This window comes from Corythoichthys intestinalis, chromosome 12, assembly GCF_030265065.1.
Source record: "Corythoichthys intestinalis isolate RoL2023-P3 chromosome 12, ASM3026506v1, whole genome shotgun sequence".
Taxonomy (NCBI): Eukaryota; Metazoa; Chordata; class Actinopteri; order Syngnathiformes; family Syngnathidae; genus Corythoichthys; species Corythoichthys intestinalis.
Window position 1 is genome coordinate 22,102,807 of NC_080406.1, and position 15,650 is coordinate 22,118,456.

General features: G+C 39.0%; 1 protein-coding gene across 1 annotated transcript in view; it reads left to right on the forward strand.

Annotated features, from left to right (window-relative positions):
• The first annotated feature begins 1,343 nt into the window (after positions 1-1,343).
• The window catches only part of LOC130926666 (sodium-driven chloride bicarbonate exchanger-like), a 60,824-nt gene continuing 46,517 nt past the window's right edge, over positions 1,344-15,650 (forward strand). Inside the window, exons 1-10 of the mRNA XM_057851712.1 lie at positions 1,344-1,978; positions 2,078-2,232; positions 2,984-3,105; positions 3,187-3,345; positions 3,429-3,490; positions 4,906-5,705; positions 7,235-7,247; positions 9,257-9,344; positions 13,932-14,060; positions 15,111-15,149. Coding sequence (XP_057707695.1) covers positions 1,359-1,978; positions 2,078-2,232; positions 2,984-3,105; positions 3,187-3,345; positions 3,429-3,490; positions 4,906-5,705; positions 7,235-7,247; positions 9,257-9,344; positions 13,932-14,060; positions 15,111-15,149 — 2,187 coding nt within the window. The 5' untranslated portion in view covers positions 1,344-1,358. The remainder of the gene's footprint in view (positions 1,979-2,077; positions 2,233-2,983; positions 3,106-3,186; positions 3,346-3,428; positions 3,491-4,905; positions 5,706-7,234; positions 7,248-9,256; positions 9,345-13,931; positions 14,061-15,110; positions 15,150-15,650) is intronic.

The window sequence follows — 15,650 nt, forward strand, 5'->3', positions numbered from 1 at the left end:
AATCTCAACTGCACCTATCTCATTGTCATGTCAGCTTCGCGGTGCGTTCAGGTACAGCACGCAAAACACTTCCACCTTATTAGAACCCAATTTGTTACATTATTACAGGAATTATTATTATTATCATATTATTATTCCAATTTTTATTTATAATTTATTTGTTTTGCTATGTGTAATTGCCATTTGTATTGGTACAAGCAGTATTTATTAAGGATTTAGTGTAGGTTTTCGGGCTGCGGAATGAATTAATGGAATTATATTGTATTATAATGGGAAAATCCTGATCGACATACGACCATTTCAACTTACAAACAAGGTCCTGGAACGAATTATAACTTAGTGTGTAGAGGTACCACTGTATATTATAGTTTTCAGATTTTAGGAATTTTTAAAAAATAAAATCTTATGATATTTTTTTAATCATCTTATTTGGTGAGCACACTCGTTTTTTAATTGGAAGCCATATAAGAACATGTCATTTAAAAAAATATATTTTTCTAAAAAGGTGTGTTGCTACCCCCCCAAGAGACCAAAAAGTGGAATATTTTCTTTAGCAGGGAAAAGGAAATGCATGGGTTTGACACCTGCAATACTACAAAAGACATTAAATCACTTGATTATACACTGCATTGTGTTGCATGTGCACGAAATAAAATGGCCATGTGAAAGCCCAGACCAAATCAATGCGATTATCTGTTCTTTCAAATATTCCAAAGTCAACATTCCCCTCCTCCTATGTGGACTATTTCCCTCAGCTTGATGTGACATGTCCCCGATATCGTTGCACTGGCTCCTAACTTCACCACTTATGAAATATTGAGGAGCTCTGGGACTCATAAACACATCTTCAGTGGGACGCCGTGATTTCACGCTATATCACAAACATTTTAAGGCATCTGATGCACTACCCTGTCATGGACTGTCTGTCATTTATGTGAATAATAAATCCCCGCATGTCCTCCGCAGACATACTTTGGCACTCATGGTGCATAAATAGGTAAATAACGCGGGTAAAATAGCTTAAACACTGACATAAACAAGTTTGGATGCAAGGTGCTCATTTTCATAAATCCGGGATGCTTATGGTATATATTCGCTCTTAATTAAGATGTCCCTAATTAAATTCTAAACAGCTTCAGCCAATCAGCGTGCTTATTTCCTCGCAGGCTGATGTGAATTGTTTCCAGTCATCATCATTTCTCCCATTGGGTGACGTATATGCAAATACCCCCCCAGAATGTATTGCGAGACTGAAGTGATATATAGGGTGAGCGATGCAAGTGCAAATCTCGCCTCAGAGTGGTGACCCGTCCGGGGCGCGCGTGCTCGCGATCAGTGCACTTCATGGCTGCGATGGAATGGACGCGCAGATTCTGTCCATAATCTCCAAGAACGCGAAGAGAAGTTCACCCGTGAAAAAAAGCCCCAGGGAGATGACGAATCAGTCGGAGGCAGACACTTTTCCCGACCCCAAGGACGCGCACGGGGGCAAACTCTCCCCTCCCGGTGGCGGTGTTGGTGCACACGGAGACGCCGACGCCCGTCACGGTCACACCCTCCATGGAGCAGGAGCGGGAGACAACTTCTCTCCGTCCACGCAGCCTCCACTGTCCGCCTCCGCAGGAGCCATGTTCCCCTATCCGAGCCAGCACGGAGCCGCGGCGGCAGCCGCCGCGCACGCCGCCTTCTCCATCAGCAGCCCCGGCCGCTACGTGGCCCACCACCCGGTGCTCGCCAACGGAGCCTACAACGGCCTGCTCAGCAACACGTCCGCCCAGGGATACCCGTCACCCGCCGCCGGCTACCCGTACGCGCAGCAGTACGGACCCGCGTACCAGGGAGGCGCTTTCTACCAGTTCTCGCCGGCACAAGCTGCCGGGCTGGTGACGGGCAAGGCGCAGGTGTACCTGTGCAACAGGGCCCTGTGGCTCAAGTTCCACAGGCACCAGACGGAGATGATCATCACCAAGCAGGGACGGTGAGGAATACTTATTATTAAATATGAAATATTCTGACGGGAAAAATCACCTCGCATTTTCCAAGTAATTAAAAGGATCACATTTTCCCATTCTTATAGGAGAATGTTCCCGTTTTTAAGCTTCAACATTTCAGGCCTGGACCCAACCGCTCACTACAACATTTTTGTGGATGTTGTTCTGGCTGATCCAAATCACTGGAGGTTCCAGGGAGGCAAGTGGGTGCCCTGCGGAAAAGCGGATACTAATGTCGTTGGTAATTGCCAGTATTTATGTAGAATAGTTGTATGTGTGTGTGTGTGTGTTTAAAAAAAAAAAAAAAATTATTCAATTAATTTTGCTGGGGGGAAAATCCTGATTTTTACCGCGTTAATAAATTTACATAGCGCAAAAATAAAATAAAATAAAATGTTTGATTCAAAACAAGAAAAAAAATTGGGGTGTGTGGTAATTTTGATGAATATAAAGTTAGTATCGTGAGTCTAGTTTGTATTTATCGTATATTAGAAAGTTAAAACGTATAATTGTGTTAAATGTAACAAAAAGTTGAAAAGATACTTAAAATATATTTTTCCAGATTGCACAATATAAATTAATACTCTGTGCAAGTATATATTTAGAATTGTATATTTGCATGAAAAGCTAAATAAGGTTTTACTATATCTAAATATATTCATTTTACAATTAACTTAATGAAGTTGAAGTACACATGCAGAGCTTTTATGTCAGCAGTTTTTCCTTCAACGGCGTTTATTCATTATTATTTATACGTTATTATTATTATTATTAATATGATTATTATCATTATTATGCTTGAACTTGTAAGTAAAATCCATTAACTGAGAGTGTCGAACATATTTTTAGTACCCTATTTATTTATTAGTTTATTTCTTTAATTTTATCTTTTTTTAATATACAGATCCTGCATTGACGCTCTATGATACCTGATAAACACTACATTTTAAAATCATTCATCATTATTATATAATCATTATTTTCTCATATAGGAAATCGAGTATACATGCATCCAGATTCGCCAAACACGGGTGCGCATTGGATGCGTCAGGAAATATCCTTTGGCAAACTGAAGCTGACGAACAATAAAGGTGCAACCAACAACACGGCACAGGTAATACATTTACACTAAATTGATACATTTATTTTAGTCACATAATTTCTTGTCGTAAACTTTTTGCAATCCTTTGCCTAGATGGTGGTCCTGCAGTCTCTGCACAAGTACCAGCCTAGGCTGCACGTGGTGGAAGTGAATGAGGACGGCACGGAGGATAGCAGCCAGCCAGGCAGAGTACAGACGTTCACCTTCACCGAGACTCAATTCATCGCTGTCACGGCCTACCAGAACACCGACGTGAGAATTCCCTCTTTCCTCTCAAATTGAAATGAATTAATAGCAATACTGTTCAAAATGATCAAATTCACTTTCCCTAACAGATTACTCAACTGAAAATTGACCACAACCCTTTTGCAAAAGGATTTCGGGACAACTATGATACGTAAGATATGCATTATATATCATTGATGACAGGTTAAATAGACCGAATAGACCTGCACATATAGCCGCAATTGAGATAATGCGATGCATTTTACTTATTTAAATAATAATAATAATTTTTAAAAATCACTCCTTTACATTATTCAGTTAATTTGTTCATTCCCGCCAACCAAAATTCCTGACGATCGCAAAAAAGTTGACTTTTTTCATAAATCAATTAAAATGGACTGAGGTGTCCGAATCAATTGCAAATCATAATAATAATTCAAAAGAAATAGCCAAGCACTAATTGTCTTATTCATTTCATAATTTTGTCTTAATACGATGCCATGATCTTCCAAATGGTTTTGACAACAAGTGGCTTTACAGTATATGATCAGGTCTACAAGTTTGACTGATGTATTTTGTTCTATTTGATCTGCTTCTAAATGAGTATATATTGTTGTGTAAGTGTAACTATCATGTGGCCAATGGGTGCAACTTCAGGCACTGGTGCTAAAATGTTTTTTTTTAACGCTGAAACTGATTCGCACCATTTGTCGCATTAACATAAATGATGAAACAAAGACTGCATTCGTGTTTCTAATCAAATGCATTTGAAAGAATATAGCACAATATTGATGGCGTCGATAAGAACGAATTCAAGGTGAGATGTACGAAGACAATTGTTTTTCGTGTAGCCACAATTGTGAAGGTGTACCTAATCAAATGGCTATTAGGTGCGCCTTTAGACGCGATATATTTACAGTGATTTTAATATTAAAAAAAAAAAAAGTACAATACCTAAACTGAAAATTGTAGTAAATTAGTGTAATGAATAAAAAAATACTACAACTATTGTTATCAATGACATTAACAATAATGCATTAAATACTATTGCATGAAATAAATGTAGTAATAATATTAATAATTATAGATAAGATGTTAGCATTATTTATTTTAAAAGAAATAGGAAAGATAATATGTATGCATGGCCTCGTGGAAAGGATTACAAAAAAAAAAAAACATAATTGAAAAATAATTAGACTCTAGATGTATAAAATACGACAGCAAATATGCAAATAATTTACAATTGCAAATGCGTTTGAAATTGCTAAAAGCATATTTAATTTATGAATACAACGTTTGAAAGATAAAATATCTGAATAAAAATAAAAGTTACTACCACATAATGATAAATAGGCTATAAATTACTGACAAAGTACCATTACTAGTGAATATATATACTGTATTTAAATAAATAATAATAACAAATAAATAAATGATCTTAAAACGAGAAGGTAATTGATTGCTTTTAAAATAGTGTAGCTAGTGAAATGTCAATTTCCCGCACATTTCAGCGGGTTGCATGTTGGAGCACTGAATATGGTGCATGGCTGTCATGTAGTTACTTTGTGTGCATGTTTTGGTTCGCAGCGTGTACACAGGCTGCGACATCGATCGCCTGACTCCGTCCCCGGGCGACTCCCCACGCTCGCAGTTCGTGGCCGGACCCCGGTACGCCATGCACAGCCCCTTCCTTCAGGAGCAGTTTGTCAGCTCTTACGCCAAATCTCGCTTCCACCCCGGCGTGGCTGCGGCGGCTTCTGGCGCGGACCGCGGCGTTCCCCTCGGCAACAGCTTGCAGAGCGACGAGGCCTCGGTGGGCACCCCCCCGCAGCGATGGTTCGTCTCCCCTGCCAACAACCGGCTGGACTTCACCTCTTCGGCGTACGAGGCCGCCGACTTCGCCGGTAACGCCGCCACCCTGCTGTCGTACGCCGCGGCCGGAGTCAAGGCGCTCCCATTGCCCGCGGCGGGCTGCTCCAACCGGGCCCTCGGCTACTACACGGACCCTTCCGGGTGGGGGGGACGCACTCCGCCGCAGTACTGCGGGGGAGTCAGCGGCAAAGCCAGCTCCGTGTTCCCCTGCTGGCCCGCCAACTCCATCGGGGGGAGGAGCAACTGCCTGGCGGAGGAGGGTGACTCCGCCCCCACGCAGAGGTCGCCGGTCGGCACAGAGGAGGCCAAAGCCAAGGACGTGACCTCAGAGTCGAGCTGGATCGAGACACCGTCGTCTATTAAATCCATCGACTCGAGCGACTCCGGCATCTTCGAGGCAGTCAAACGGAGGCGGATGTCGCCCTCCTCCACCCCGGTGCCAGACTCCATGTCGCCCCTAAAGTCGGACTTACTGAGAGAGGACAAAAACTGCTCTAAGGACATTGCTTACTACGGCTTCTATACTTCCAGCTAAATCTAATCTAATCTAATCTAATCTAATCTAATCTTATCTATCTATCTATCTATCTATCTATCTATCTATCTATCTATCTATCTATCTATCTATCTATCTATCTATCTATCTATCTATCTATCTATCTATCTATCTATCTATCTCTCTCTCTCTCTCTCTCTCTCTCTCTCTCTCTCTCTCTCTCTCTCTCTCTCTCTCTCTCTCTCTCTCTCTCTCTCTCTCTCTCTCTCTCTCTCTCTCTCTCCAGTATCTGTCAATTTCTATCTACAGTATCTTTATTAATCTCTTTTTACAGTATCTCTCTCTGGCCCACTATCCACCAATCCAATCTATTCTATCAGACATTACATCTTTCCCTCCAACACCTTTCTTTCAATCCACCCCTCCATCCGAACTGCAGTTATAAAAAGTCTTCACACCCCAGTTCAAATTCCATAAAAATAATTAAAACCTCGATAAAATGTTTTAAAAACGTTTTTCCCACCATAATTTTAATGTAAATGCATAAAACTCAATTGAAAAAAAAACTTTAAAGAGAGGAAGTAAAAGTACACTCAGATGATGTGGTTGCACAAGTTTGCACACCCTTTATAAATGGGAATATAGCTGTTCACAACCAATTGCATTCAAACTCAAATTAGTGGGACATACTCGCCACTGTTTAAATTACCTCAGATTAACACCAAATTACAGTATTTTCCGCACTATGAAGCGCACCCAAAAGCCTTCAATTCACTGTAGAGTGATCCCTCGTTTTTCGTGGTTAATCGGGACTGCCCCCATTGCAATAATCGAAATCCCCCAAGTTGAGGTGTAGCTTATTTACATTAAATAATAATAATATATATTTTTTCGGTGTGTTTAATGTATTTATTCGGATTTAGCATTGGAAAGAGACACATATAAGACATGTTTTTTTCCACAAAGTATAATTCTTTATTAAATGCTTCATTGAGTGAATCCACTCAAATCAACTCTGCTGCTTAGAACAGCACACAACACAACACAATGAGTTGCCATAGCACACTACAGCCAATATTTAACAAGTTAAACAAGTCGGCGCCTTTGAAAGGTAGTACTCTCAAGCTTCTCTGGCGAGTTCAAAGCAGCTCCCATGTCACTCATCATTAACTTTAACAAGCTGCAGCTACCTGGTGAGAAAGAAAATTATCTATAAAATCTTTTTAAGTTTTCGTTTTTTTTTTAAATTGAAAAAAAAAATCTGTGATAGCCTGAGGGAGCAATGTTTGAAGCACGAAGTAATGAGGGATCACTGTAATCCGATGGGCCTTATGTATGGATCAATATTGGTTAATCATGGCATGACATTCCATTTAGCGCAGCACCATCTAGTGGATGTATAACGCAACCCCAACTACCACTACTCCTAATACTACTACTACTAGTAGTACTACTGCACCTTATAATGTGGTGCGCCGTATATATGAAAACAGTTTTAAAACAGGTCATTCATTGAAGGTTCGCCTTATACTCCGATGCGCCTTATAGTGCGGAAAATATGGTAAGTTAAGATGTTCTAGTAGGCTTTTTATGTGTTTTATTGCACCGTTTGGGATTGGTCATATACCGTAATTTTCACTTTTTTCCTTCATTTTGAATCCTGCAATTTATAGTCCAGTACGTCTTATAGGTTATATTTAATTTGACAGCGGCATCTTAAGACTGTCATAAGACCGTCATCTTTCATGGGCATTACTGAATGCTTATGAAAGATGTCATTAAGTACCATTCGGCAAATTAGGTCACTAACTCCATTATGTCCAGCTTGGTTCTTTTACATCAATTCGAAGTGAGATAATCTGCCAGATAACACTAAATTACATCTGTTATAAGCATTCATTGATGCTCATTAAAGACAGTGTCATGTCATAATCATGACAGTCTTATGGTGCCACTGTCATATAAAGTGTTAACAAATACCATAACTAGCAATTAATGAAACAACTGGAACAGTAACTGAAGAAATAATTAGCAGAGAACATTAATTTTGATTGTTATTTACATCTGTAGCGCTATAATGCATGCAAGGAGGCATGTTGGACGACAACAGTGTTGACAGCAGGTGGCAGCAGAGGTTCACTATCTCCCCCAAGGGAGCAGTGATGGCCAAATGAAGCTTCTTGAAGCAATGAAGCTTTGCATCAATTGGTTCAAAGCTTCATGGTGGTTCATTTAGTCTTATGACAGTCGTATGATGACGCTGTCAAATAAAGTGTTACAAAAGCGTTAATATCTTTTGGTGAAATTATCCCATAATACAGTGAAGACAGCTTTAGTTTATAGTCCAGTGCGGCTTATCTATGAACAAATGCTGTTTTCGTGCCAAATTTGGTGAGTGGCGGCTAATAGTCAGGTGTGCCTTATTGTGCGAAAATTACGGTAGTTCCCTCCACCTTGACTAAGAGGCCTCATTTCCAATTGTAGGTATAGAATTTTCTGGGCAATGAACAGTAGCTAATTTTTACTTCCCCTCTCTTCAAAAAATTTTTTTCTTGAGGATGTGTAGACTTTTTTCTTCACAATAGCTGTCATTCTTTCCGTTTCTCCATCCGTCTACCAATAAATTGCGACAGTTTACTTGTACATGAGCCATGGTTCACTGTTCACAGTCAGGGCCAATGAAAATAAGAATATAATTTATATATATGTATATTGGTGATAGTGATTGGATGTACCTTCCAAATACACCATGTAGTGTCGAAATGACCAAATCTTCTGTCAAGTAGCCTCAAGTGATATTGATCTATCTATATACAGTATACATATACTTTATATACATATGGAAAATATGTACATGACATGTTTTTTGTGTAGCAAAACATCTGTATATTGTACTTGACCTCTAATTGTAGGCTACCAAATGTTTCTGATGTTATGCTGTTCACTTCTACATTCATACAGTATGTTCTTGAAAAAAAAACTTGTGTAAGTATGTGACGCCTTTTAATTAATCAATGTATTTATTATTTATTTGCGACTCTTTAAGTTGTTGTAAAAAGATCCATCTCTGTTGTAATGTCATAGAAGCAGAATAAATAATATTGCTGTTACCTATAATATTTATGAACAATTAGGGCCTGACAGTAATGTTCCTAAATTTGTTCTCTGTTTTTTTAAGGATTTTTCAAAATGACATTTGGCAAAGAAATGTTCAGATGTGATAGTGTATTTATGAAACCCTTCAGGTGTTGACCTGAATCGAGAATACATAACGAACATGCGTGTGAATGTATTCTGTCAAATTTGATGTGTGAGTTTTACATGACTTTTATGGCATTTAAACTAACAACACTGGGGGGAAAATGTAAACAAAAAATTACACTGTGTTGTGTTTTCAAATCTCAATTTTGTACACTTTTTGTGGTTTCATTATATGGTAATTCAACTCCTGAAATGATCACAATTGATTGCATGAGAATGGAGTAAGAACGCTTTTAGTCATAGAATTATTAGTTATTATTTCAATATGAAAATCCTTCTCACACTCGTGCATTTTTTGCGTGTTTGAAGGGGCGGCCCAAAGAGAGAAGTTCCCAAGATCAAGCAGCAGATGGCGACAGATGTTGCTGACTCTCGGTGGCATGGGGCACTGAAACAGGTCAGCCGTGGGTCAGGCGCGTAAAAGTGTTCAAATACAAATTTTTCAATCTCAAATATTTTTCGCATTCAAAAACTTTTTTCTATTACTGAAATTTTTCTTCTTTTGGTTGAAGTGATTTTTCCTTTTTGAAAATCTATATATTTTTTAAGCAACTAATTTTTGATTGAATAATAGAGAAAAATGTCCCAGCCAAAATGTGACCCATGCACAAGTCAACATTACTTCAATCAAAAAGTTGCTTCAATCAAAAACAAAACAAAACAAAACGACTTCAATCAAAAAATAAAATAAAACAAAAATTAAATTAAACCCTAACCCCAAGAAAAATAGCTTTCACATGCATTTTTTTTTTTGTTTCAAATTATTTTTTGACATTCAAGCCCATTTTTTGGATTGACGAATAAAGACACAAATCTACCTCCATATTGCTCCGCCTAGGGGATAAAATTTTTGACTGGTGTAACTACACTGGCACGACAACGGCAGGCGTACCAAATTCAATGGATGACGATCTTGGCGAAAAGTATTGCCTAAGCAGCCTGATTTAGAATTCCCCTCAACAATGATGGGATATTGTTGACACTGCGTTTTTGGGTCATCAACATGTTGTGCCCTCCCTGCCCCAAAAGTCTAACTCCGCCTATGTTTAAATTCTTAATTCTGGACTACTTGTGTGTCTTTTTCTTGTCCTCCCTGTACTTACGTAGGGCATAGGGTACTTTAACTTCATGTTTTACTACTAGGAGAGCGATGAACTTGTTTTTAAATTTTGATGGTTGACTGGAAAGTCACATACGCAGATATGGGTAGAGTCAGGGCCATTCCTGACCAAGTGAGAGAGATTAGAGACTGTGGTGGAATTAGCGCATTACAGGAAACAGTAAAACGAGCAGAAGGCACATTAGAAAAATTATTTCATTATTATGTAAATACTAGGGCTGTCAAAATTATCGCGTCAACGGGCGGTAATTAATTTTTTAAATTTATCACGTCAAAATATTTGACGCAATTAACGCACATGCCCCGCTCAGACAGATTTAAATGACAGTACAGTGAAATGCCCCCATGTTAATTGTGTTTTATGGAGTTTGCCGCCCTCTGCTGGTGCTTTGGTGCGACTGATTTTCTAGGCTTCAGCACCCATGAGCATTGTGTAAGTAATTATTGACATCAACAATGGCGGGCTACTAGTTTATTTTTTGATTGAAATTTTTACCAATTTTATTAAAACGAAAACATTAAGAGGGGTTTTAATACAAAATTTCTATAACTTGTACTAAAATTTATCTTTCAAGAACTACAAGTCTTTCGATCCATGGATCGCTTTAACAGAATGTTAATAATGTTAATGCCATCTTGTTGATTTATTGTTATAATAAACAAATACAGTCCCTATGTACCGCATGTTGAATATATATATCCATCTTGTGTCTTATCTTTCCATTCCAACAATAATTTACAGAAAAATATGGCATATTTCATAGATAGTTTGAATTGCGATTAATTGCGATTAATTACGATTAATTAATTTTTAAGCTGTAATTAACTCGATTAAAATTTTTAATCGTTTGACAGCCCTGTTAAATACATATTAATCTGGGTAGAGTACCCAAAGATTTTACTCAAATAAGAGTAGCGCTACTTCAAAATAATTTTACTAAAGTAAAAGTAGTCATCAAAACAAAAATACTCAAGTACAAGTAAAAAATATTCAGTCAATATAGTACTTAAGTAATGAGCAACTGCTAACAATGGCCTTTTTTTCAAGAAAAACGTACATTTTTTTTCCCTCAGCACAACATCATCTATATCATCTGGTTTTATTATACAATCGCCTTTAAATGACCATATTAGGCCCCAAAAAGTGCACAAAAATCAACAAAATTCTGCCTGGGAAAATCCACAGAAATGAACACTCACCCATCCGGCGAGCACGAGTGCCCTCTAGTGGAGAAAATATATCTCTACCTTGAAATTAAAACGATTGTATCTCCTGTTTTCCGTGGTCTTTCAGCGCGTACTAAAAACTGGGAAAGAGGCTTTTGACGGCAGCGCTGAAATAGTTTATTTTTTACACACTTTAAAGGTGCCTCGTAATTGAACAGGCTAGCGGGACCATAGCAACTACAAGCTTGTGTGTGGTCATGTGACTGTTTATATGTCTGATTGGTATAATGGAGTCATGTGATTATTGTTGCGCCGTTTCATTGGTGAAACTGGTGGAGTCATTGTGGGCATCTTTGGCAAAAATGAAGTAAAATCTAATGTAGAATAAAGGGGAAAAAAGTAATGACTCTAGTGGAGCCAAAGTAGCCGAGTAAGAGTATCATTTCTTGTTCACAAATCTACTCATGCAAAAGTATGACGTTGACTCAGCGTCTTTACTGATTCATCAGTGAATAGCTGGGCCACCTTTCATTATCAAGATGAACCCAGGCTTCATCTGCTGTAAAAATCTCCCAGAAAATGAACTTCAGAGATTGATAAAAGACCCTAAAGACCCTTGCAGTACAGGTAGTGCTTTAACCTTGGCACCAGTGCATCCACATGTTAGAATAATTGAATGATTTTTAACATCTGGCTAAAACTTCAAGTAAATACATTATATATATATATATATATATATATACACACACACACATATATATATACACATATATATATACATACACACACACACACACACACACACACACACACACACACACACACACACACACACACACACACACACATATATATATATATATATAAAATATACAGTGGGGATAATTAGTATTTAGTCTACCAATTGTGCAAGTTCTCCTACTTGAAAAGATTAGAGAGGCCTGTAATTGTCAACATGGGTAAACCTCAACCATGACAGACAGAATGTGGAGAAAAAAACCCAAAAACATTACATTGTTTGATTTTTAAAGAATTTATTTCCAAATTAGAGTGGAAAATAAGTATTTGGTCATCCTCAAACAAGCAAGATTTCTGGCTGTCAAAGAGGGCTAACTTCTTCTAACTTCTTCTAACGAGGTCTAACGAGGGTCCACTCGTTACCTGTATTAATGGCACCTGTTTTACCTCATTATCGGTATAAAAGACACCTGTTCACAAACTCAGTCAGTCACACTCCAAACTCCACTATGGCCAAGACCAAAGAGCTGTCAAAGGACACCAGAGACAAAATTGTAGACCTTCACCAGGCTGGGAAGACTGAATCTGCAATAGGTAAAATGGTAGGTGTAAAAAAATAAACTGTGGGAACAATTATTAGAAAATGGAAGACATACAAGACCACTGATTATCTCCCTCGAGCTGGGGCTCCATGCAAGATATCACCATGTGGCATCAAAATGATAACAAGAACAGTGAGCAAAAATCCCAGAACCACACGGGGGGGCCTAGCGAATGACCTACAGCGAGTTGGGACCACAGTAACAAGGGCTACTGTCAGTAACACAATGCCCCGCCAGGGACACAAATCCTGCACTGCCAGACGTGTCCCCCTGCTGAAGCCAGTACACGTCCAGGCCCGTCTGCGGTTCGCTAGAGAGCATTTGGATGATCCAGAAGAGGACTGGGAGAATGTGTTATGGTCAGATGAAACCAAAATAGAACTTAGTGGTAGAAACACAGGTTCTCCTGTTTGGAGGAGAAAGAATACTGAATGGCATCCGAAGAACACCATACCCACTGTGAAGCATGGGGGTGGAAACATCATGCTTTGGGGCTTTTTTTTCTGCAAATGGACAAGGACGACTGATCTGTGTAAAGGAAAGAATGAATGGGGCCATGTATCGAGAGATTTTGAGTGAAAATCTCCTTCCATCAGCAAGGGCATTGAAGATGAGACGTGGCTGGGTCTTTCAGCATGGCAATGATCCCAAACACACAGCCAGGGCAAAAAAGGAGTGGCTTCGTAAGAAGCATTTCAAGGTCCTGGAGTGGCTTAGCCAGTCTCCAGATCTCAACCCCATAGAAAATCTGTGGAGGGAAAAAAGGAGTGGCTTCGTAAGAAGCATTTCAAGGTCCTGGAGTGGCTTAGCCAGTCTCCAGATCTCAACCCCATAGAAAATCTGTGGAGGGAGTTGAAAGTCCGTGTTGCCCAACGACAGCCCCAAAACATCATTGCTCTAGAGGAGATCTGCATGGAGGAATGGGCCAAAATACCAGCAACAGTGTGTGAAAAGCTTGTGAAGAGTTACAGAAAACATTTGGCCTCCGTTATTGCCAACAAAGGGTACATAACAAAGTATTGAGATGAACTTTTGGTATTGACCAAATACTTATTTTCCACCATGATTTGCAAATAAATTCTTTAAAAACCAAACAATGTGATTTTCAGGTTTTTTTCATTCTGCCTCTCATGGTTGAGGTTTACCCATGTGGACAATTACAGGCCTCTTTAATATTTTCAAGTGGGAGAACTTGCACAATTAGTGGTTGACTAAATACTCATTTGCCCCACTGTACATAAATAAATACAGAAGCTCATGAATGAAAGGACAAAATAAATGGTGAAAATGAACACGTGACCGCCTTGAGCTTTCTCTCTTGTTTGCTGCCATTTCAAATCATTAAATGGATTACAAGCTTGCTGGGCTCGGCATACTCATCCTCCTCCTCCTCATCATCATCTCCATCTCCACCCACGGCAGTGCACGACTTAGCAGCATGGACACGCAGGACCAGGGAGTACACATGGAACCTCTGCTACCTACGGTAGGATTTGAACATTACTTTTAATCCAAAATGGAATTGACAGACAGTATGCTACCAGTGCTAAAACATAAAATGTTGACTCTTTGATGAAACCTAACTGGACATGTCAGTACAACTATAAAAGGAATACAGTTAGTTTGGGGAGAGTCTCGATTGTTATTTTCCAAGTAAGATATTACATCACTGAAAGGAAATCTATTTTTTTGTTTGTTTTTTAATCATCTTTATTATTATCTATTTAATTACAATGTAAATAAGATATTCATTCGTTTGCAAGGCATCTGAAACTTTACAATAGTTCCCCACCAGGTTGTGCTGTTTTCTGAGTCATTAGAAAAATATTGTGGATTGCTAAAATGGTTTCATACTACTGTACTCTTACTCTGATTACGCTGCCTATGCGTATTTGTATTGTGTGTGTGCATGGGTACCGTTTTCGATGACCACTAATGAATTCTGCCTTACAACAAGTAAGGATTTTTTTTTTAAAGAATGGCCGAACATGTTCGATGCATGGTGTTGATGCTTCAGGAGCCTCCTTGATGGCATTTATAGTCACTTAAGTGGGGAAATCAGCGTTATGGGTCACTGGGTGTTCGTAAAAGATATTGAAGTCATATTCCAAGGCACCACAATGAACTGCAGTATTTTCCAAATGGCCACTGCGGCTTTTGGTTCATGAACTCTCGTTCAGTCCAGTTTGATTATTTTGATGGAGATTTGTGGTCAACAGCTCTCTGCCGTTAACATCCAAGCAGCTTTTTCCCCAACCTTTTAGCCTAAGGTTTTAAGCGCCTGGCTTTTTGGCTCCGCAGCTTCGTGGGCTCTGCTCGGGAGCTGTTTATTGGTGTGTGCGTGTGTGTTTGCATGGGGGTGTGTTTGTGTACAGTATGTGTGACTGGCTTTAGCCACACGACTCATGGTCATCTAAAAATAACAATTTACAGTTAATCTGTCATGTGAAATTTAGTAAACATGTAAATTTTAAAATGTGTAAATCAGCGAAATAAACAGCATCCCTCTTCCACAACACGCACTTCTGTTTTGCAGGTAAACTCATTTGGTACATCTGTCGGGCGTAAAAGTTTGGTGAGTAAGATGTCGTGTTTTACCATTTCCATTGAAGAAATTAGCCCATAATGGCTGTGGTCAACTGAATTGAGTCAAATCACATCACATAGTGCAGCAGTTTGTCTTCAACATGTCTATTGCCATTCCCAGTTAATGTCCTCAAAAGCAAATCTGTTTGTCCGTATTATCCTTCCCTCAGATGGGAAAGCTGCAAACACAAGGAGTAGCATAATTTCCATCAAATTGAAGCAAAAAGAAAAGTGACACCTGTGAAATTCTTTACATTCTATTGAAATGCAATTACTCTACTTTTTATGTAAAGTGCAATTGTGTGATGCATAGACTTCACTATCAGTTGACGGGACACGGGGCTTGGGGCCGATCCGTAGGTGGCCGATTTTCAAAAACTTAAAATTCAAAAAATTTTGAAACCAAAGCCCATAGCGTCCTAAAACCAAAAGATACATCTCCCTTAGGCAAAAATGAGTCTCCATGGGCATCTACATAAAAAAAATTGAA